Here is a 24,368-nt window from a genome sequence, read left to right as displayed (position 1 = left end):
GTGTGTACATGCATGCTCATGTGCAATGCCAACACTTCAGGGCCTCTGAAAATATGAGGCCACCTGGGCTATGTATCACATTCATTCCCAGTACGCTAGGGACGGATCTGATTAGTAAGAACCAACATGGGAAGGAAACAAATTCTCTAAAATAAGAAAAATGACTACCTGAGATTCTCCTCTGGTCAAAATCTTCAGATGATTAGTCACCCTTTTGGATTTCTTGCTAATTGAATGGATATTCAGTTTGGAAAACTTGTCTTTGAGGGATTCATCTTCATCATTCTTCTTGTATTTCAGAACTGCAAGAGAAGAGCCCACTGATATGTTCAGATGCACAGAAGGGGTGTATGTGCCCACTCCCATTTAGGTTTCAAAGGAGAATTAGGTAAAATAACATGGAAATAAAGGAATCACAGACTCTCTAAATTGAAAGGGACCTTACAGGCCCTCTAGTCCAGGCTTTACATATGGCCATGTGATTCAAAGAAGGTCCAGATCTCAGCAAGATGGTAAGCTGAGCTACTTACTGCTCCCCCATGGGACATTTCACCCCACTGTCTCCTCTACTGTGCCCCCTCAAAATCCCTAGCTAACTTCAAGACTCAAGTGCCACTGCCTCCAGGAGGCCTCTCCTGATTTCCCCAAGTTGTTAGCACTCTTGTGTCCCCACTGAAACCACTTTACATTTCCTTTGTGTGTATTTCTCATTTACTTGTCATGTACATATTGTTTTCCCTAATCAAATATAAGCTTCTTGAGAGGAGGGACTATTTCGTTCTGCTCTGTATTCTCTATCATCTAGCCCAGTACCTGGCAACATGAATGCCTGTTGAATCAGCGGATGAGTGGTAACGTGGGAAACCTTTTTCTTTTGAGTCTCTTCTCTTCCCAACTTTGTTCCTTGGAACTCATCCTAGTTCCTCACACACCCATCCTTCCGTGTGCCTCCATACTGGCCCCCTACCCAACCCAAGACTTTCCATCCTCTTGTGCCTTTCCTTTAAACTTTAAAATGCGATTCTTCAGTGCTGAAGATCAACTAGCAATTCTGATCAATTAATTGGTGCCAATGTTGAAGGCCAAGTAGAACTTTTGGCACCCCTCAAATCACACCAGGGAGGTAGTTACATATTGTGCCTAAGCTTAAGGTTAGATATGATGCTGTTAGATGCTGTGATCTATGAATCTCATATGGAACTATATACTTATTTCTAACTTTGTAGTCTGTACTATTACACTTGATCACTTCAATGTAGTATTTCTTGTTTAAAAAAATTCAATCAGCTGTACTTGATGGGCTCCCCCTTCAACCATGATCCATCTTCCTCTGTTCTCCAGACTGTCCTGGGCTCCCACTGCTGCAAATGATCTGGCCACAACCATTTGTTTCTTTCCCTTCCTCCCATTTCTCTACCCTTTAAGCTTCTTTCATCCTCCTTCTCCCCATCTCTTCCCCTTTCCCCCTTTTCCTTACTCTTTTTTCCCTCCTTTCTTCTTTTTCTCTTTTTGTTTCTCTGTTTCTGTCTCTGTGTCTCTGTCTGTCTCTGTCTCTCTGTTTCTCTCTAACTCTCTTTCTCTGTCTCTGTCTCTGTCTCTGTCGCTCTCTCTCTCTGTCTCTCACTCACACACACACACACACACAACACACAACACACACACACACACACAACACACACACACACACACCTTCTACAAGTTTTTAGTGACATAGTGACCATGAGTTAACAGGCTTCATGATACCAAGGGAAAACTGTTTTACTGTGTGGCAGCACTGCCCAGGAAGAGGTCCTCATGGTGTCATTCACCTGGGTCCCTCCTGCCCTTTCTGTCCATTGGTGACCATGACAAAAACCATCCCTTCTCCCTGGTCCCATGTCTTTAAACTGGCTCTCAGTGATGGTGCTCATAGGATTTGAGCCACAGATCATGGTAGCCTAAGATAATAGCAACTGTGCTACAATCAAGAGAAAGTAACTCTCTTTCCTACCCAGATCTTTCCTCCTCTTAAGTTCGTTGATGTTCACATTAATGTCTTTCACGGCAGCTAAGGCGTCCTCCAGCTCTCTGTAATCTGGGTGGGAAGGAGGAGTGGCGTTCCGCAGTTCACAGAGCAGTAAAGGATACTTCATCACCCGCTGAACAGGCTTGATGAGCAGGGATCCCATATCCAGCAGATTGGGTTTGCCTCTGAAATAGAAACAGCTACCGTAAGAGAGCAGCCTCAAGAAGAGGTGATTTTGCTTACACATCTTGCTTTTCTTATTCCTGGCTGCAGAAAAATTAAAACCAGAATAAGAGCAAAGAGAAGTAAAGAGATCAAGAGAAAGTTGTCACTGTTAAGTCACACCCTACTGATGGCAAAATTGAATTATAACTTCCAACTCCACCTGGCCATTTGTTCTTTGCAACCTTGGTGTTATTATTCCTATTAGGAAACTAAGGTCTAGAGGGGTAAAGATACTTGCCCAAGGTCATACGGGTAGGAAAGAAGCATTTAGTAAGCACCTATTATGTGTCAGGCCCTTTACAAATATCATCTCATTTCAGCCTTACAATTCCAGGATATAGATGCTATCATTACCATCTCTGAGGAGCAGCGAGGTGGTAAATACAGTGCTAAGCCCAGGAAGACTCATCTTCCTTCAAATTTGGCCTCAGACACTTACTAGCTGTGTGACCCTAGGCAAATCATTCAACCCTGTTTGCCTCAGTTTCCTCAGCTGTAAAAGGAGCCGGAGAAGGAAGTGACTTCAGCATCTTCAGTATCAGACACTTCAATATCTCTGCTAAGAAAGCTTCAAATGAGGCCCTGAAGCGTCTAACATGACTGAAAAACAATGTACCAGGCCCTTTACAAATATCATCTCATTTGATCGTTATAACTCTGAGATATGGATGCTATTATTATCCTCTTTTACAATTGAGGAAACTGAGGCAGATAGAGGTCTTGTCTGAGGTCACATAGCTAGTAAGTCTCTGAAGCCAGATTTGAACTGAGATCTTCCTGATTTCAGGCCCAGTGCTCTATCCACTGAACCACCAAGCTGCCCCCCCGCAGTCACCTCTGCACTAGCTGTAAGTAGAAGAGTCAGCATCAGGTCTGACCTTTCTTCCTGCCCCCCTGCCAAGCCTGTGCCCTTTCCAATATACCACTGAAACCTGGTCATCCTTGAAGAGAGCTGGCCTGAGTCAAGAACACCTAGCCTAAGTCTTGCTTCTGACATATGCTGACAGTGTGTGTGACCCTGAGTCAGTCACTCTTTTTTTTTTCTTTTTTGGTTAGGCAATTGGGGTTAAGTAACTTGCCCAGGGTCACACAGCTAGTAAGTGTCAAGTGTCTAGTCTGAGACCAGATTTGAACTCAGGTCCTCCTGTCTCCAGGGCCAGTGCTTTATCCACTTAGCCACCTAGCTGCCCTCTGAGTCAGTCACTCAAGACTAAGTTGAAAAAAAAAAAGAAAAGAAAATAGGGGCAGCTACATGGTGCAGTAGATAGCATACTGGCCCTGGAGTCAGGAGGACCTGAGTTCAAATCCAGCCTCAGACACATGATACTCACTAGCTGTGTGACCCTGGTGAAGTCACTTAACCCAGATTGCCTCACACCCACACAAAAGAAAAGACTAAGTTGAAAAAAAAGGTGCTGAACCCAACTAGTAAAGGGAGGTGATTTACCAGAGGTCAAATAGGCATTAAGGAATAGAATCAGTATTTAAACTCAGGTCCTTTCACTCCACAGCTTTCCATTATACCACTCAGAAGAGCTAGGCTCACGTCCAGCCTTGTGACCTTGGCCTAGTCAACTACTCCAGGTCTCTTTCCTAATTATAAAGTGAGGAGAATAATATTCACACTATTTATCCAATACGGTTGCTATGGGAAAAATATTTCGTTAATCTTCACCTAACATATAAATGCTAGTTATTGAGTTTCTCCAACTTTGTTATGGATGGCAAACGTTTCAAAATCTTCAGTCCAAATTAGGTTCTTGGTTAACTGTGGCTCTGAAACTAATAGGTTTTGCAACAGCCATTTCACAAAGTAATTTTCCTTAATAACTAAGGGAAAAAATCACCTTTCACAAAAGTGCTTTTGTGATTAGGCAAATTGGCATCACTTCTGAGAGAGGGAACGGGTGGTTTGTAAGGGTCAGTGACAAATAGGGTCACAGAAAAAAAGTCGAAGCAGGGGACATAATGTTTTAGAGGTTTAACTAGAGGCACCATGGGGCTTTACAATGAAAGTGACCCAATTCTTGAGTTAATATTATTATTATCGCCATTATCACTGATCTTTGCTATTCTGACAGAGATTCAATGCCTTCCTGTCTCAGAGGGTGGCCTTCATCCAGTTCTCAGTTGACCGGTCTCCACAGACCCTTCCATCAGAAGTCTCTGTGAAGAGGCTGCAGTCCACACATGGGCTTCTTCCAAATGGGAGTCCAAGCAAATCAGGAGCAAAGGAAATTGATCATAGGACCTCACACCAATGCAGTCCAAAAGGTTGTTGTTGTTTGTCCTTCATTCTCAAAGAGGACCATGACATCAGGGAGGTGCATGTGGACGTGCAAGTGGATTGGATTTAGGTGAGGGAGGGCTGTGCAAAGTCACCAGCCTCATTCTCTCCAGAGTATCAGAATACAGTCTCTCCAGGAAATCCAGCTCTGACCCTATTTGGGTGGCCTAATCATCCTGGACTTAAAGGCCCTGACCCATAAAATAAGAAAAAATATCATTTTTAGGGCCCCTACCAACTCTGTATTGGCCTCTTCCTCCTTAAATATTCCTGGAACCCTTTGTCTGATCTTTCCATCATCTCCATTTACTGCCCACTTTGCATTATATTTATTTGGGAACACGCTGATCTTCCTAGGCCCCCAATTAGAATGCAATCTTTTTGAGAGTAGGGCTTTTGCAAAAAAAAAAATTGTCTTTGTATCCTAAGCATCTCATACAGTGCCTGAAACATAGTAAGAATTTTGAAATTGTTGGATTGAATTGGATTTGAGTTGACTAGATAACCTCCAAGGTCCTTACAAGCTATAAAATTCTAAAAAGCAAACAGGTGGGGGTGGGACTCCAAATTGCTAAGAGAATCATCTTAATAAACCAGATAGCTCATGTAAGAGAACAGTCAGACATAAATTTAGAATTGTAGGTTAAGATCAGTTTATGAGAAGTCTTAAGCCGAGTTAAGGCTACTGGAATGAAGTATAATTTTGAACAAGACAAATGATTGCTAACTAGGACTTCCTAGGACTGCTTCTTGGTAGCTTTAGAATTCAGAAATTCTAAAAGAACAAGAAATATCCTGAACTTACACCTGAGTTCAGCACTTATCAAAGTACCTAGAACTTAATAAATACTTAATAAATACTTCATTTTTGTCATTGTGTCCAGAAAACCTAGTACATAGTAGGTGCTTAATCATAATGTTTGCTGCTTGTTTGCTGTGTGGAATTGAGGGGTGAACATAGCAATATAATGAGTAGGGGAATCACTGTATATTAATGACCACAATACAACTAAATTCATTGTTTCAGAAAATGAGATTCCAACCAAAAGAAACACCATTAATTAATTCATTCATTCAACAACTACTTATTAAACACCTACGATGTCTGAAGCTGTCATTGAAGCACTAGGAAAGAGAGATAATTGAGAGTTCCTGCTATTTTGGCATATATAATCTTACAGAAGTGATGTGATACACACAAATATGCAATATTTTATAATATGCAATAGAATGTAAGCTTCTTGGAGGTAAGAATGGTTTCTTTCCTGGGTTTACTTATTTGCAATTAACAAAGGACCAGAATATGGCTCAGAATAAGCTGCAATAACAGAGGTACAGATTGCTATGGGAAATCAGAAGGTCATCAATTTAGAGGTATCTATTCCAACTCTCTCTTTTTATAAGTGAGGAAACAGAAGCCCAGAGAGGTTTGGTGACTTGAAGGTGACCCAGGTAATTAGCGGCAGAGCTGGAATTTGAATCCTGATACTCTGACTCCAACATTCAGCACAACCTTCCACCATGCCAGACCATCATGACAATTCAGAGGGAGGATGGATCATCATGAAGTTCCTTGATTTAAAAAAAATAAAACTAAAAGAAATGGAGGCATTAAAAAAGAGAGTGCTGGGGGGCAGCTAGGTGGCGCAGTGGATAGAGCTCTGGCCTCAGAGTCAGGAGGAGCTGAGTTCAAATCCGAACTCAGACACATACTAGCTGTGTGACCCTGGGCAAGTCACTTAGCCCCATTGCCTAGCCAAAAGAAAGCAATTAAAAGGAATTTTGGGGACAGGTAGGTGGCACAGTGGATAGAGCACTGGCCCTGAGGTCAGGAGGACCTGAGTTCAAATCTGGCCTCAGACCAACACTTGACACAATAGCTGTGTGACCCTGGGTGAGTCACTTAACCCCAATTGCCTAAAAACTAAAAAAAAAAAAAGAGAGAGAGTGCTGAGAAATCATAGTAAATACATTGCCCTAAGGAAACTTGAAGATTGTTTTCAAACCACTTCTTGGAAAGCCAAGAAAAATGCAGACCACAGATTCAAAAACAAAACAAATACTTGGGAAGGGTATGTGTATATGAGGGAGGGGAAATCATCAAAATCCTTTCTAAGAAATTTATAAACTCATAACATTGTGTTTAGATTTTTTTTGTACTTAATATATTCTGATTTGTATTATTATTATTAATACCAGTGCTATTAATAATAACAGTAGCTAGAACTTATATAGTGTTTTAAGGTTTGCAAAGTACTTTACAAACATTATCTCACTTGATTCTCACATCTCTGGGAGGTAGGTGCTATTATTATTCCCATTATACAGATGAGGAAACTAAAGCACATGGAGGCTGTGACTTGCCCAGAGCCTACAACTATTAAGTATCAGAGTCAAGATTTGAGCTCAGGTCTTCCTGACTACAGATGCAACCTTTACAGTTATTTGCATAGTTATACATGTGCATATATGTTCACATACATTTGTGTGTATCTCATACTAGACTGAGTTTCTTGAGATCAGGGATTGTTTTATTTTATTCTCATATTCCTAGCACCTAGGACAGTTTCATGCAAGTTTGTTGACTAAATAAATTAGTAAACAATTAATAAATGTTTTTAACAGCTCTTAAAAAATTAAAAAATTGCCAAACCAAAGAGAATTAGGAAGTTTCCAAAATGTGGCAGGTGAGGCAAAACCTAGAACTTCTGCCAAAATTAATTTGATGTATAAATCATCATATAAAACATCAAAACTGAATTTTGCATGTCAACTAAATGAACAGCTGCCTTAAGTGTCCAGATGATTTGGATCACATCCAAGTGTCCAATGTACTGATGGCATATAGGTGGAAAACACCATGCTAAAGAGAAAAGGATAAATTGTCTCTGATCTCATGGTGGGAATACAAATGCACCCAAATGAGTACACATATATAATTTAAGGAGGCAGAAAGCATTGAGGGTTCTCTGGGAATGACCAGAAGAGGGATGAAAAAAGAATTCCTAGAGAGTGTCACAGGAGAGGAGCCTTGAATGCTGTGTAAGGGAATACATACCTTAGAGGCATTTGGGGTCCAGAAGATGGAGTTAGATGACCTGGGTTTGAATACTGAAGTAAGAGGACCTGATTTCAAATTCTGCCTCTGACACTACCTTTATGACCTTGGGCAAGTCACTTAACTTCCTTGGGCCTGTGTTTCCTCATCCATCAAATGAGGTACTTTGAATAGATAGATGACTTTTGAGGTTACTGCCAGCCCTCAATCTACGCAGTCCTATGCTTAATACCTGTGGTACCTTAAAACAAGTGATTTAACCTCTTATAGCATTGGCTTCCTCATACTTAAAAAATAAAGTAGCTTGGATTAGATGACCCACCAAGGCTCCTTCCAGGTCTAAATCTATGATCCTGAAAACCCTACAGTTGAGGGAACAGTGAGTGAGCCAGTTTGACTTTTAAATCAGGAAGGGTCCCTTTAAATAGGAAATAAATCAGGTACATGCAATTCATTGACTTGAATCAGGAAAATCTGATTAGCAGAATGAAAATGATTAGAATTAGAATTCCTTCTTAACTCTACTTTTAACCACCACTGAATGTTGGTTTATTGAGCCTTGAAGAATGTCCCTAAAAACATAACCAAGGAAAATTTTGTTTCCATCTTGGTAATAAAGAAGATTAGTATTCTCTGCATGCACAAAACAAACAAAAATAAGTATGTTGAAGAATTCCTTTGTATCTTTTTTGAGGTCTACATCCCAAAGTCCTGTCAAGACTGAAAATAAATTTATAACCTCTCAATAGTCCCAGACCTTAACATTACTTCTTTTTCTTACCCCTTCTCTGCATCAAAGACATATTTTCTCTTTTTTCTGGTTCTCAAAGTAGAAAGGGCAATTCTAAATTGTTATTGTTTCCCTTAAAAGCTTCACAAATGCAAATCTGTTCAAAAGCTCTACAGAAAATCGCCTGAGTGACTTTTCTCCCTCGATTTGCACTTTGGCCAGCTGTGAAAATGATAAGCAGCCCCTCTCTCCTAATATCTGCCTGATGCAGTATAGCAATCTGTCTAGAAAGATATAGGATTTGTTATAAGATAATGACGCCCTAGGGCACTCTATGCCACAAAGTTCAACTCATCTAATTCCACTCCCTAAGATTAACTCCAGATAACCATGCCTCCCATATTAGTCCTGTTTCTTGGATGGCCCTTCTCAGAGGAAGCTGGTGGCCAGTTGACAAATGTCTGGACCATATAACACAAAGGATGGGTAACAGTCCCCAGCCCTTGCCAAGGTTGGGCTGCACATTGACGTTGGTAATTAATATATCATTCTCTTCCCCCTTACCCACATCTTCCTGAGAATTTAGCAGGCATTTCATGGACCCAAGTAGCTACAATAATCTTATTACAAATCATTATTGACACTGCCAAGTCAAGTAAACACAGCTGGCTCCATTTTAGCAGTATCCCCACCCCCACCCCCAGCTTACTGGAAAAGCACTTCTCACTAAATACAATAAAATAAACATAGGCGCTGAAAAACAATAGCATTTAAACAATGGGAAAATTAGGGTAGAAAGCACAGGGGGAGGAGAAGAATGGAAAAAGAAAGAGGAGGAAAGGAGGGAGAGGAAGAGAAGGAGAGTGAAAAGGAGAAAAAGAGAGAAAGGAAGAGGAAGAAGACAAAGATGAAGAAAAAGGAGGAAGAGGAGAAGGAAGAGGGGGAGGAGGAAGAAGGAATTTACATGCTTCTTTTTGTGTGTGTGTACTGCATAACTCTAGGAGAAAAAGAAACAAAGACAGGGCAGCTAGGTGGCCCAAGGCATAGAGCACTGGCCCTGAAGTCAGGAGGACCTGAGTCCAAATCCCATCTCAGACCAAACACTTGACACTTACTAGCTGTGTGACCCTGAGCAAGTCACTTGACCCCAATTGCCTGAAGAAAAAAAAGAAGGAAACTTAGTCTGGATTATGTTGACTGATTTTCCTGGACTTTATTCTCACATGTGTCATAATTTTAATGTTACTGAAATCTTTTTTTTTTTTAATGTGAGACATCTTTCCTAAGAGATATTTGAAGTGAAGGAACTATATAATGTCAAGGAATGAGCACTTGGACTTGGTGTCAGATCAGGGTTCAAGCATTGCTTCTGACAGTTTATTAGCCACGTGATTGTGCCAAATCAATTTATCCCTCTGAGCCTCAGTCCCTTCATTTACAAAATGGAGTAATTTGAGTCAATAAGCATTAATTAAATGTCTATTATGTTCTAAGCACTATACTGGGCATTGTGCTAGGTAATGCAGTTGCAAAGTCAAATTAAACAGTCCCTATCTTGGAAGAACTTACATTCTTTTTGGGGGAAACAATATGTAACCATACAAAATAATTTCATTGAGGTGGAGGGGGCACTGAGGAAGACACAGATCTAATATGAATGGTAATTTGTTAATGATAGAACAAGGATTCCAGAGGGCACAGTGAAAGGGTAAAAAGGAGTGGGTTAGTGATGGGGATTTAATAACACTTGTGCTATTTCACAAGGCTGTTGAGAAAAAAAGTGTTTTCTAAACTTTAAAGTATTATCTAAATGTGACCTATTTTTTGTTGTTGTTGTTCGATTGTTTTAGTCATATCCAACTTTTTGTGATCCCATTTGGGATTTTCTTGGCAAAGATACTGGAGAGGTTTGCCATTTTCTTCTCCAGCACATTTTACAGATGAGGAAACTGAGGCAAATAGGATTTGTACCACCATCATATAGCTGGTAAGTGTCTGAGGCCAGATTTGAACTCAGAAAGATGAGTGTTCCTGACTCCTGGTCCAGCACTCCATCCACTGTTCCACCCAGTTGCCCCTAAATGTGAATTATCACTATTATATTTTTTAATCTTACAGTGATTTCAGTTATATATAGATCTCCTAGTAAGAAAAACTACTCTACTAACTGCACCTTACACTCTTAATTTCTTGGAACATTGAGAGGTTAAGCAATTTCCGCAGTGACACAGCTCATATGCATAAGAGGTGGGATTCCTGGCTCCAAGATTAGCTCTCTATCTATTATCTGCTACCACTAAGCTGTCTGTCCCATAAACTAAAGAAAGAAATGACAGTAGCTGCCCCATGATGGAAAGAACATGGTTGTTTTGGGTTTTTGTTACTTTTTTTGGCTAGGCAATCAAGATTAAGTGACTTGCCCAGAGTCACACAGCTAGTAAGTGTCCTGTGTGTCTGAGACCCAATTTGAACTCAGGTCCTCCTGACTCCAAGGCTGGAGCTCTATCCACTGTACCACCTATCTGCCCCTCAAAAGAACATGTTTTATTCCAATTCCATGACTATATTATGCTTTGGCTTTTTTTTTTATCCTAATCAACAACGAACAGTATGATTATCAACTCTTAATGTAGGTTCAGAAATGGAGGTATAGTAGAGGCATTTGGAGGGAGGATTTTAAAGTTTTCTCTGAAAAGAAATTATTCTGTTTGGGAGCAATGTGCTCTGAGGCCCAAGCTGCTCCCCATGCTTGGAATGGCCTCTTTTCTCATCTCCACCTCCTAGAATCCTTCAAGTTTTAGATCAAGTTTCATCTTCTACATGAAACTTTTCCTTATCCCATCAGCTCCTAGTGCCTACTTTCCCTTAAATATCTTGCATTCATTTTTCATGTATTCTAGAGAAACACATCAAAGTACAAGTCATCTCCCTGGATAGGATGCAACCTTCTTAAGCATAGGAGCCATCTCATTTTTCTCTGGGTATCCCCAGTGCCCAGCACAGGACCTGGCACATAAGAGAGGCTTGTTGATTGATAGACCTAAGTACAACACACATTTAACCGAACCTCCTGTCTTTTATAGAAGTCCCTTCCCACGGAAATGCCTGCTCAGAGACTAGAGCTTTAGTGATATCAGAATTAAATCCTATGAACTTAAGGAAAAAACCTCCTCTTTCTCCTGTTCTTCCCACCCCAGCGTCCCTTTTCTTGTCCCTGACAATGATGTGACTACAGACACCTTGCTGAGGTTTTAGAAGGTTGCATGAGTGAATAATCTATATAATATAACACACAATATGTATAATTATATATAATATAATAATCTATATAATAATCTTCTATGTTAAAAAATGTAGATGTTCTACTGCTCTAGGTTATAGTTTGGGTTGGAAAATATTGTTTCAGGGGGCTATTTTAAACTCTCTGCTCAAATCCTTGGAGGTAGGACACACTCAAATAACTGTATGGCTCATAGAGCTGTTCAGGATTCCTTGTAATCCCAGTGCTATAGGGTAGAGTAATGAACTTTTCCCAAAGCCTCCCTTTATAGAGGGCTTTGAACTTTCAGAACTTCCCAGTTAGCTATCTATTTATTTATTGAGTTTTAATTTATGGAATAAAACAAGCATTTCCATAGCATAGTATAATAAAAAAAGATGATTGCACATGAAACTGAAAATCTATTGTGCCTAATTTGCTATTCCTTTTAAATATATAATAAAGTTATATAAATTTCTTTTTTTTCTTTTTCTCTTTCCTCCCCCCAGATGGCTACCATTAGACACACATACACACACATATACACACATATGATAATTCTGTACATACTTCTATTTATCAATTCTTTTCTCTGAATGCAAATAGCATCTTCCTTCATATGTCCTTTGTAGTTAATTTGGGTATTTATAATTGTTCAAAGGACTTATTCACTCAAAGTTGTTCTTAAAACAATATTGCTATTACTGTATACAACATTCTCTTGGCTCTGCTTATTTCACTCTTCATTATTTAGCGCAAGTTTATCCATGTTTTTCTAAGATCATGAAGCTCATCATTTCTTATAGCACAATAGTATTCCATCGCATTCTTATACCACAACTTGTTGAGCCATTCCCCAATTGAGGAGCATCCTCACAATTTCCAGCTCTTTGCCACCACAAAGAGAGCTGCTGTGGACATTTCACAACATATAGGTTCTTTTTCTTTTCCCCTAATTATCTTTGGAAATAGACCTCGTAGTGGTATTGCTGGGTCAACTATCTATTTTTCATCAGCATCTCTGCTTGGTTTCAGCTCCATGAACATCATACCCTCTGGCAGCCTCCCCCTTCTCAGCTTCCTTTCATTTTAAGCTCCTTGAGGGCAAGGATTATCTTTCTTTTTCTTATTTGTATCCCCAACACTTAGCACAGTGCCTGGCACATAGGAGGCACTTAATAAATATTTGTTGAATTGAACTGAACCAAAATGGTGACAGAGACCACTCAGGCCAGTCTTTCTTTAATTTATTAAAGTATTGTCCATTTTGCTGGACTTTTAGATGGAACGAGTGAGCAAGGTGAAGCTCTTTATAACCAACAACAACTTTCATTTCCAACTAACCTGTCCTGTAAGTGTGCTTAGGTAAGTCAAAGGCATAGTTAAGTAGTCATGCATGGCTTGTGACTCCACTATGATTCTTTCCAAACGCCTCATCTTCTAGTGCAGGGCTTGTGAAACATTTTCCACTCAAAATGCCTTTTCACTTTCAGCAGCATTGTCAATGCATGGCCTGAGGGCACGCACAGTGCAAAGTGCAAATGCTTTGTGTTCAGAATCAAGGCTACGGTGAAGTTGCACAATGCAACATGGGCAAACACTGCCAGAAACACCTCAGATTCCTTACATGTTTGATTTTTAATTAATTTTTGGTCATTGTGTTCAGAAACCTTTTACTTTTGCCAAATGTTTTGTGAGTCTATAAGAAGCACTGTTCTAGTGGGGGTAGCTTGGATTCTTGGAGGCTACACTACACAGGTGTGAGAACTGGCAAATCTTCCTGATGTGGAGAGCCTTTGAATATAGAGGTGGTGATGGGCTCTACATCTTTGTTTGAGGATGTGTTGGTCAAGAACCAACTTGAAACCTGAAAGAGTTTTACAAAAAATTTTAAGTCATCTGGCAAAACAGAGAGCCATAAAGGGGCATAACTCCCCTCTCAAATCTCTATCATGTATAGAGTTCAAGAAGGGCATAAGACCAAGCAGTGAGGTGACCAACAATTAGGCAGTTTCCACAAAAGGACAATTTCTATTTAAGGTTGCTTGAGCTGTATATCAGCAGGTAAGTACAAACATTTAATAACATTCGGGCAAAGTCAAAATACAAGTGTTTTAAGTTTTAGGACAAGACCTGAGTGGGATATAAGTATTCCTTTTATAGGTCTCCAGCTTACTTAGAAGGTTTCTGAGGTCAACATGACCTACAATTTCAGGTTAGATAGTTTTCTAGCCACATAAAGCTAGGTTCAAACAATATTAATAAATAATCAATAATCAAGCATTTCCCTCACAGATGAGGCTGATTAAGTTGGAGAGGCTCGATACCAGCTTAGCAACAAAGCAATAACTTTTCTTTTTTTTAAGCCATAGCAACTCTTAAAGCTCATTCGCTAGATTGTAGAAGTGTGGTGGGAATACCACAGAGATAAGATTGTTAATCCTTGCAGTACTGAAGAATTAACTGGGAAAGTCTCATCTCCTTATTTCAACTATTTATAATATGTAATGAATTTATCCATTTTTATTATTATGGAATCATAGAAAGTAAGGATTAGAAAAGTTCTTAAGGACCGTTTAGTTTATTACCTCACCTAGGTTTGTTTCATGAATTTCTAATATACCTGTCAAATAATAATGTACATTACAAAACAGAGCCTTGACTATGAATTTTTGTGTCCAGGACAAGGGAAAGATTAGTCTGGAAGGAACTCATCTGGGGTTGTAACTGTGATAGAAGAGAGAAGAGGAAGTGTGCTCCCATTCCTTGCTACTAGGACCCTCAAATTTCAGCAAAGTTGTGGTCACCCTGCCTTAGTTGAAACTCTAATTACAGCTAGTTCCCTCTAAGCTCCATGATTATGTATTTTACCTAAATTTTCCTTTCCTCCTAGCACCTAGCACAATGCTCTGCACGTGGTAAATGTTTGTTGAATCATTGTGGAATAAGCTAATAAACCATCATTATGAAAACGATGTCTTTTTTTCTCAAAACCAGTTATTTTCCTCTAAGTAGGAGGTAATTGGCTAAAATTGCAGGGGACTAGAGTTAGACAATAATTTCTTTCTGTCTCTCTGTCTCTGTCTCTCCTTTTAGGATGACTGAACATTGGAATATGTGACCAAAAAAAAGTTTATAATCTTCATTATTGGAGCTTTTTAGCAATAGAGTAGACAGTTTGAGTGACTTAAGCATGACTTAAAAGAAAGGTACTGTACCAGATGCCCTCTCCAGGTCAATCAATCATTCAATGGACAGTTATTAAGCACCTACTATTCTCCAGGCACTATACTAGATGCTGGGGATACAAAGACAAACATGAAATAGTATATGCCCTTGAGAAGCTTAAATTCTATTAGGCAAAATGATATGTATGTATGTATGTATGTGTATATATTTAGCTGTATATATAACACATTATGTATACATATGCATACATGTATATACACACACATCCACGCTCATATATATTATATAGGGGAGGTATTAGAAAGTAGGGAGATTGGGACAACCTAGATATAGAAAGGGAAGCTTCAGTTGAGTTTTGAAGGAAACAAGAAATTCTAAGGCAATGAATGAATGAATGAATGAAGCATGTACTAAGCACTTATGCAGTGTACAAAAGTGTTTAGTGCTAGGAATACAAATAGAAAAGTAAGACAGTTCCCACTCTCGAGGAGCTCACATTCTAATGGAGGAGACTACACACGTGGCGAACTATAAGCCTTATAAAAAGAGCCCACGGTCCTTAGGGTGCATCAGCAAAGCACAGAGTAATTCATCTTCTTCATTATCATTTCTAGTGAAAACATAGTATTTGTTTCTGATGTTGGACCATTTGGCAGTGCCAAGGACTTTGGGGACAAGAATTTTCTTTTCTGGATCTTCAATAGATGTGGCTGTAACAGCTGTAGCGTCAGTTGCCAGATTTCTTCCCAGGAGGATGACTGTAACCACTGGGCTGGAAGCTTTGCTGTTCCCAAGGCTCTTGAGTTCAGTCTAAGGGAAGATGATGGTCAAACTGGTCATAGTGGTTTGTTTTGCCTGCTACATGCTACCTCCCAACTGTCCCTCAGGCAGCCCTGAGTGTTGCCATTGTTTCGTAGTTGTGGGGCTGGCTGGTCTCTTCTTTTCAGAAACTACCTGACTCTGGACAAAGGCTGTGAGGGCCCAGCTACTGGTCTGGGGAATGATGCCACCACCAAGACTCCTATTCCTATCTTTCTGTGGAGGTAGCTGGTCAGCATTTGGTGGTGGTGGTGGTGGTGGTGAAGAAGGTGGGTCCCTTCTCCACATAATTTATTCTCCTAGGTGTCAGCTGGGATTGTGGGTACTGGAAGCAAGTCTTGCGGTTTGGGGGACACTGCTATATTCTTTTGAGAACATAGCTTTTGAGTTCAGGGTCCTGGATTATCTCCATCAAGGTCAGAGTGGCATAGTAGTCAAGGTGTTGGTGTTGGTGATTTGACTTGTCTGACACTTGCTCTCTCCCATCTCTCCCCCCGGGTGTCCTGTCGCTTCAGCTAGGTTGGCTTGCCTAACACCCTGAGACAAAGGTCATGCAAGAGCTGGCGTGGCATATTTGTACAGCATTAAAATGCTTAGTAGGCATTTTGGAGTTGGGAAAATTTCAAGAACTCTTCCCTCATCTGTTTTAAAAGCAAATTGGAAAAAAAAAATCACTGAGAAAAATTTCCATTACCGTCGATAAGGGACTTTAGGAAGGCCTTTTTTGCTTCTAAGTTTGTCGAATGTGCCCCTGGCTGTTGGACTGAAGAGCCTCAGCTGCTAAAGAGCCTCCCAGACACACAGTGCCTGGCATTTTTTATTCCCCCTTTTCATAGATGAACAACAGGCAATATAGCAGCATGTGTGCTCCCTGACAAAGGAGTAGAGTGAAGGAGAAAAATAATGCCTAGGAAATGAAGCCAGGATTTTCATATAGATATACACTGAAAGTTCTTTAATCCTCTTTCAATTCTTAGGGTATAGAAGAGGTACATACAACCTTGTTGCTTCCCACACCAGCTTCCCTCCCCTCCCCCCTCAACCTTCATAGCCTTTACCAGATTGCCAGAGGAATCCATGACACAAATAATGGTAAGAATCCCTGGGAATACAACATCGGGCCCAGAAGTGGTATTTAACAACCAGCTCTCTGCCCCCCCCACCAAAAAAAAAGCATGCATCTACACATATAGATGCATATGTGTACGTAAGTTTATATAAATTACTGACATAAAGGATGTATAACACACAACATACAAATAATAATAAAATACGCAATATTCTTTATTACAGATTCCATATAGCCAGTTGATTCTCATAGAATGTTTTTGTTGGTTTTTGTTAAACTCTTGTATCCAATAGCCAACCTATGGTTGCAATTCAACCATGATTTGACAAATGGAGTTGCAGCCCAACCTGCTAACTCTTTTCCCAATAAACCTATTATCATTAAATGATATGTGATCTAATGTTAAATTATTTCTTAGCCTCATGAAAATTATATTCATCAAACTGAAAACTCAGCAATAGTGCTATCTTTTTGAGCTTTTTGAATAGTTGCGGGAGATTGGAACATTGTTTAACTGTATGTTATTATCTACAAAATCCTGAAAATTGCTCAAATCAATTTCTTGTTTTAAAATTTCACTTAAATAATACATTTTTTTTCACCAGCAACCCATGGTAAAGTTAGTTCTTTATAGGGCCAAGAAAATGGTTCTAATAAGTCAAGATTATTAAAAATGCTCTCATCCTTGTTTCCATGCAATAAAAGATATAAGTTCATGTGTTGAATTAAATTTCCTAGCAACATATTCCTAGGCAGAGCATTATATTTATTATTTTCAATAAATGCAATATGTTTAAACTTATCTGACTTAATCAAATCTTCAACTTGAGATTCATGCTTTCCAGTACTAATCTTTAAATTTTCCAAAGCTCTTATGGTGAGTTTGATTAATTTTTTCTCTTTCTGAATGTTAGTTGATCTTGACTGCAATGCAGTTAAAAGTAATGAAAATTCTTCAAGAATGTCAATCCTTAAAGCAAGGTCTTGCAAGAAATTGATGTTAGCTAATCTCTTTGCAAGACTAGAATAGGAAGAATGAGAAAAATGCATATATAATACAGGATATATGTGTCACATAACAGTAGCAGCTCATAAACTATATGCTACCCATCTCAGTGCCAGTACTCAACCAATTTTAGTCATTTCATCTTCAAGTTCTTTAGCTACAATCTCTAACTTGGTTTGATTTTTATTAGATTCATGTTAAAGAGAATACATTCTATCTAGAAACACTTTAAAATAATTTGTTTAATTTGTTTTCTTTCTGGTATTGAATCATCAAGTGAAAATCATAATCAATCATTTAAATGGTGCCAACTGTGATTTTAGGAGATTTTTCTAACAAAATTTTTTGACAACTTCATAGCTACTTCAGACTTTCTTCTCAGCATTGCATTAGCATCATCAGAACAAAATGCAATTAAGTTGCTTTTAATATTCTTTATTAAAGCCACGATTCTTTAAAGTAGGCAACATATTGAAAATGCAGTGCTGTGGTTGAAAAAAAATTCTTTTAAAGTAACAATATTACCAGCGAAGGAAATGATTAAACTGTGTCCTGGCTATGTTTAATAACTGACTTGCAAAATTCCTGAAAATTTAATAATTAACTCTTGAGAGCCAGTATGAGCTGGCTCTAGCACACCACTGATTAGGGTGAATCTAATAAGATGAAATGTAAAAGGAGTCTTATATTTTGTTTCAAAAAATTAACTTCACAAGCTCAACATGGAAGAAATATGGTTAAAAAGCAATTTGTCTTCAAAAGATCTGGGATTCAAGTGACCCTCTAAGCATGGCATTAGCCTGTATTGGGGGTATAACAGCCAAAAAAAAAATGATGTTATTTCAGGCTTCATTGAAAGGTATAATTCCCACGAGCAAAGAGTTGATAATCCCAATGCACTCTGCCCTGGTCAGAACATATCAGGAGTATTGCATTCCATTTAGAAAGGGTGTTGTTAAGTTGGAAGGTGTCCAGGGAAGTGGACTTGCATTGGGATGGTGAAGGACTTTGAGTCCTTCCTCTTATGAAGATCTATTCTACAAAGTAGGGCTGTTCAGAGGAGAAGGAGAGAATTAGGGGGCAGAGAAAAGTATTTGAAGGGTTGTCATATGGAAGAGTTTATTTGGTTGCAGAGGGCAGAACTCAGAGCTAGGAGTGGAAGTTGGAAGGCTTGATATCAGGGGAGGAAATTTGCTACGGATTAGAGCTATTGGAAAGCAGAAGGTCTTAGTGGGTTCCCCTTCACTGGAAGTCTTCAAGCAGAAATTGGATGACCACTTGCTGGGTATATTATATGGGGAATACTTTTGGGGGGCATGAGTAGGAGTACATGGCCACTGAAGTCTCTTCTAATTCCGAATTCTATGATTCTATATAGACCCTGAAGCCAATTACAAAGTCTGAAATTCCACTATTGATTATTTCACACTGCTTGTATTTGTTCAGATCCGCTATGCTCCTGAGATGAACGGCCTGGAGTGGTGCTATATTTGTGGAGGTTGGAGAAAAGGAGGAGGGCAGGCTATAGGAAGAACAATCAGGGATGTCAAAGGAAGCAATCATCATTTGGTTGAAGGAGAGTTCTGTCCTCCCAGCTTTTAATTTCTGACCCATGCTGACACCTTGGTTTTTAAATATTCTCCTATGATCCTGTACTTTTAAAAATGGAATTATATATAAGATTTGCAAAGCATCTTGCATATATTATCTCCTTCCTCATTTGATAGGTACAATGAGAATTATTATCCCTATTTTATAAATAAGGAAACTGAGGCCCAAAGAGTTACCCATGGTGCCATAGCTAGTAAGAGTCTGAAGGGGAATTTGAACCTAGGTCTCCTCAGGTTTCAAATCATGAACTTTTAGCACTTTTCACGCATTATAATAACAATAACAACAACAACAATAAGCATTTTTACTTTAAGGTTTGTAAAGCAATATACAAATATGATCTCATTGGATCTTCACAGCAAAATAGTATTAATTTTATTTCCATTTGACAGATAAAGAAACTGAGGCACATAAACATTTTAAATTGCTTGCCCAGGGACACAGCTAGTAAGTGTCTGAAGCCAGATTTCAGTTCAGATCTCCCTTTGACTCCAGGTCCAGTACTCTATCCCCTCTGCCACCTGACTGCAGACCTGGCACTCTGTTCACTGTGCCACCTAGCTGCCCCTTGGCATCAGAGGACTTTGGTTCAAATCCAGGCTCTGCTAACATGGCTATGGACAAGTCACCTAAGAGCATAGATTTAGAACTTGATACAGTCTCTCAATCATTTGATAGACATTAAATGTCTACTTTGTGACTTGCCTACAAGTCAAATAGCTGGTAAAGTATCTAAGGCAGAATTTGAACTCAAGTCTTCCTGACTCCAAACCTAACCACCTACCTGCCTATTTTAAAATATCATGCCCCCTGAAGGAAATAAAGAAAACCTCAGGTATTAAAAAATAGTACTAACAACTAAAAATTGACCCAGGGGTTAGAATTCCCACTTCGGATGTCAACAACTCTGTTAACCCAACTCATTAAAGGCCTGAAAATGATCAGTCAAACAATGTTTAAGACAAATTCCGTTATATTCATCTTTTCAGTGTCTTTTTCTGCCAAGAGAAAGCTAAGTGTGTGTCTTTGTGTAAGGTACCAGGGTGGCCTTTTTCATATTGATATCCTGCTCTAATGTTAGTCTTAGTTTTTGCCGTTGCCATGAGCCATATTCAACTAAAGACATAGAAAAGCTGATGTTTAAGGTAGCCCATAGGGAATTGTTTCTCCCATGCCTGGCACTAGAAAGTCTTCCAGAATACTGCACCACTGCCTGGAGATTTCTAAGACCAATATTATTTTTTGGAAGGTATGTTTTTGAACTTGAAAGATCCCTAAATCTTTATAAAGTGAGCACAGAGTAAGCTTTTCAGGAATTGTAAACTTTTGATTAAGTTTTTCATAGAATAGGATAATTCAAAAATAATAGCTCATATTCATATAACCCTTCAAGTTTTAGAAAGTATTTTTCAGGTATCATATCATCTGATTCTCATAATAACCCTGGGACATAAGTGCTGTTATTATCCTCATTTTAGAAATGAAGAAACAGGTTAGGAGAGGTTAAGTGACTGGCCCAGGGTTATACAGCTAGTAAGAGGCTGAGGCAGTATTTGAACCCATATTTTACTGGCTCTAAGTCCAGCTGTCTACTAAGTCACTAACTGCCTTTATTATATTTGTAACAAAGTGGTATACATTTACATTTTAAATATTATAAAATTAAATTTAATATTATAAATTTGCTACATTAATTTTGAAATAAGTAATAATTTTTAACATGGTAAGGCACTTCATTTCAGGCAAAATTAGAAACTAAATGACAGTGGAGATCGTATACCAATGATATCCAGGAAAATAGGAATCCGTACTTATTTATGAAAACAATGCTGTGACTTCTAGTACATGTAAATTCAGAAAATGAAAATGATAACCTTGCAAAATTGATTAATATATTTTCCTGTAAGAATAGATTGTATAATTAAAAAGATCAAAAGTACTTACTCTTCCAGGTATATTTTCCTATAAAATAAAAGAAAAATAAAAGAAACATTAGTTCACATAAAATTAAGGGAAAGGGAAGTCATGTACATTAGTCTGATAATATTCATTTTGAAAGACATATAGTATAAAGGCATATAAAATGAAGCAAGCTAAATAATAACCCTGATTTATTGGGTAACATGTTATCTGTCTTAGCAATTCAGCTTTGAAACAAATATAAAATAAAACTCATTAATTCACACTTTTTTAATTTTGTTTTTTGTTTTTGTTTTGCTTTTTAGTGAGGCAGTTGGAGTTAAGTGACTTGCCCAGGGTCACACAGCTAGTAATTCACACTTTAATAATTAATTTTTTAAAAAAATAAATTGAAGACAGGTTGAAGTTTTCATCAGTACTATGAACATAGGGGATTTCTCCAAAAACAAACAAACAAACAAACAAACAAACAAACCAAAAATTGTGGTATAAAGATTGCATATTTAACTTCCTGCAGTGCTGAAACTTTAAGGGCTTTGTCGACTTTGCATTTACATTCAAATAACTCAAATGCTTTTTTAAATCAATGTTTTAAACTAGCTAGAATATTTCTCCAAGCCCTTTATTTGGTGATGCTTAGCTTAATATGAATTTTTTTTAACTTAAAATGAACAAAATAGCATTTCTTTTAAAAACACACAATACATTAGACCTTTCACTAATTAAACCAACAAGTCTATTTTTCAATTTGGGCCCATTGATGATGTTCCACTTTCCTTTATTTTATTATGCGAAGTCCTTAATAGCAGCCCACAGCATTGAAGATTGGGGCTAGATGGAAGGACTCAAAAGAGCTAGTCTAATAGACTATGTCCCGAAGGTCATCTAAGCTTCGGGGAGCTACCCTGTTATAACTTTATCAGTAACCATGATGAGACAATCTAGTTTTCAGGCACGTGGTATATCCAGTCCAGTCTACAGAATCATAGCGCCTGGTTAAAGCAAATTCTGTCATTAACTGTTGCTCAGTTTTGCTTCTGTTGAGATGATACTTTTTTCATAGACAGGAAGAAACAGTAACAGCAGAATGGATTTGTTTCTGTTTCTGTTTCTGTTTTGTTTTCTTTCCTTGTTTCTTTCTTGTCTTTTCTTTCTTTTCTTTTTCTTCCTTCCTTCCTTCTTTCCTTCCCTCCTTCCTTCTTTCTTTCATTCCTTCCTGTTCCATCGATTTCCTTCCTTCTTTTCCCTTTCTCCTTCTTTCCTCTTCCTTTTCTCCTTCTTTCTCCTTCCTTCCCCTTCTTTCCTCCCTTTTCATTCCTTCCTTTTTTCTTTCCTTCCATTTCCTTTCTTCCTCTTCCTTCTTCCCTCTTCTTTTTCTCTCTTCTCCTTCCTTCCTTCCCCTTCTTTCCTCCCTTTTCATTCCTTCCTTTTTTCTTTCCTTCCATTTCCTTTCTTCCTCTTCCTTCCTTCCTTCCCTAAAGGAATAAGAATGTCCTTGTTAATTGTGCTAGTTCCTCTCTTTCACCCCCAGTTTTCCTACCCTTCCTTTCCATTTGCTAAAGACTCTTCATGGATTATATTTCAGCGGACTTATTTAGAAGGTAAATATGTTGTTGAATATGAACAAAAGGATGAAAGGCGTGTTTACTGAGAAACAAAAGACTAAACCCATTTCAGAGTGTGCGTGTAAAGGCCGTTCCTTTTACTCTCCAAAAAGAAATAAAAGCACCTCCCTATTCGTACTTCCGGCATTTCATACAGTTATTGATGTAAAAATGAAACTTAATCATCAATAAAATATGTAAAAATCTTACATGGAATACCAGAAGATTTATCTGAAGCAGAGGCCACAGTTAATGTAATAATAGCATTGTCACAATGATGCCTTCTTTTCTCCTGATCTTACATTTTAGAAAAAGTTACATTTACAACTAAAACTTTTTCTAACAGCCAGAGCCAGGGGAAAATGTTGGAGGGAGATGGAGGATGGGATTTGGACAAAATATTCTATCCATTTTTTTTTTGCATTAAGGGATTAAATAAAACTTTTATCACTGTGGGCATTTAAAAAAATCTTTAGCATGTCTCACAGCTGACCAATGTTTTAGGAGCAATTCCTTCTTGGGAATAATTATTTGCTCTCATTTGAGAATATGGAAAGAGGAATGAAAACAGTACTGAACAAGGACTTTAAATATTGTTTGGTGCAGTAAAATCTCTAGACTGTCAGCTGCGTTAATGAATACAATATGGGAGAGGCGCAGTGAAATGTACTTAGTTCCCAACTCCTTATTATAAACTACCTTTCTACTGTGAGGGAAAAGATACAGTAAAATGTGACTGTAGCAAAACTGCCTGGAAGCTGGAGACAGGAAAAGTGTTTCTTCAGAAGAGCTGGTGATGGAGAATGCATGGGCAGTAATGTAGCTTTTAAAAAGGTAGGTAGGAGCCTACCCCACAATTTTGAAAAGAACCTCTAATTTTCAGAAGTTTCTTGAATGCAGAAGCAGCTTGGATGGTTTAAAAAAAAAAAAACTCCACAACTCTAATAATGGGGATTGAGCCCCATTCCATCAAACTCTAGGCACATTTTCTTTCCTCCAGTAACTGTGCAGTCCGTTTTCTCATATTCTCCCAAAATTTTGTCCTGCCAAGCTTCAACCTGGGATTACTCCCACCTTCTACTGTCTTCACTACTACTCAAATGCTGCTAAATGAAACTGGAGAAAATCATGAAACCATGCTGACTGGGTCCAGAACAAATTTATACTTAATTATCTCAACTGGGCCCTCACTGTGGCAAGTTAATTCTTTCAGATCTCCCTAATTAATTCCTTCAAACCTGGCCTCAGATACTTAGTAGCTGTGTGACTCTGGGCAAGTCACATAACTCTGCCTCACTTTCCTCATCTGTAAAATGAGCTGGAGAAGGAAATGGCAAACCACTCCAGTATCTTTGCCAAGAAAACCCCAAATGGGGTCACAAAGAGTCAGATACGACTGACGGTACTGAACAACAACAACACCAAATTAATTCCTTATCCCCTCCTCAGTGGTTTTTCCAATTTTTCATTGCTCAAACCTTCTGTGGTTTCCTCTCCCTCTACACTCTCAACTAAGAACCTTGTTTTATATTTCACTGAAAAAAAAATGGGACTATTTGCTTTTATATGCTCAAGTGTATTGCATG

The 24,368-nt window shown here is 38.5% G+C and overlaps 1 protein-coding gene across 1 annotated transcript in view; it reads right to left on the bottom strand.

Annotated features, from left to right (window-relative positions):
- Positions 1-24,368, bottom strand: part of ARHGEF38 (Rho guanine nucleotide exchange factor 38) — a 122,088-nt gene that overhangs the window by 28,381 nt on the left and 69,339 nt on the right. The window contains exons 5-7 of the mRNA XM_027837300.1: positions 21,203-21,220; positions 1,991-2,190; positions 169-302 (exon numbers count right to left, since the gene is read on the bottom strand). Of these exons, the coding sequence (XP_027693101.1) occupies positions 169-302; positions 1,991-2,190; positions 21,203-21,220 (352 nt within the window). The remainder of the gene's footprint in view (positions 1-168; positions 303-1,990; positions 2,191-21,202; positions 21,221-24,368) is intronic.

The sequence above is a fragment of the Vombatus ursinus genome, unplaced genomic scaffold, assembly GCF_900497805.2.
Source record: "Vombatus ursinus unplaced genomic scaffold, bare-nosed wombat genome assembly UNPS02014821.1, whole genome shotgun sequence".
NCBI classification, from domain to species: Eukaryota; Metazoa; Chordata; class Mammalia; order Diprotodontia; family Vombatidae; genus Vombatus; species Vombatus ursinus.
This window is presented reverse-complemented; position numbering and strand designations above follow the sequence as displayed.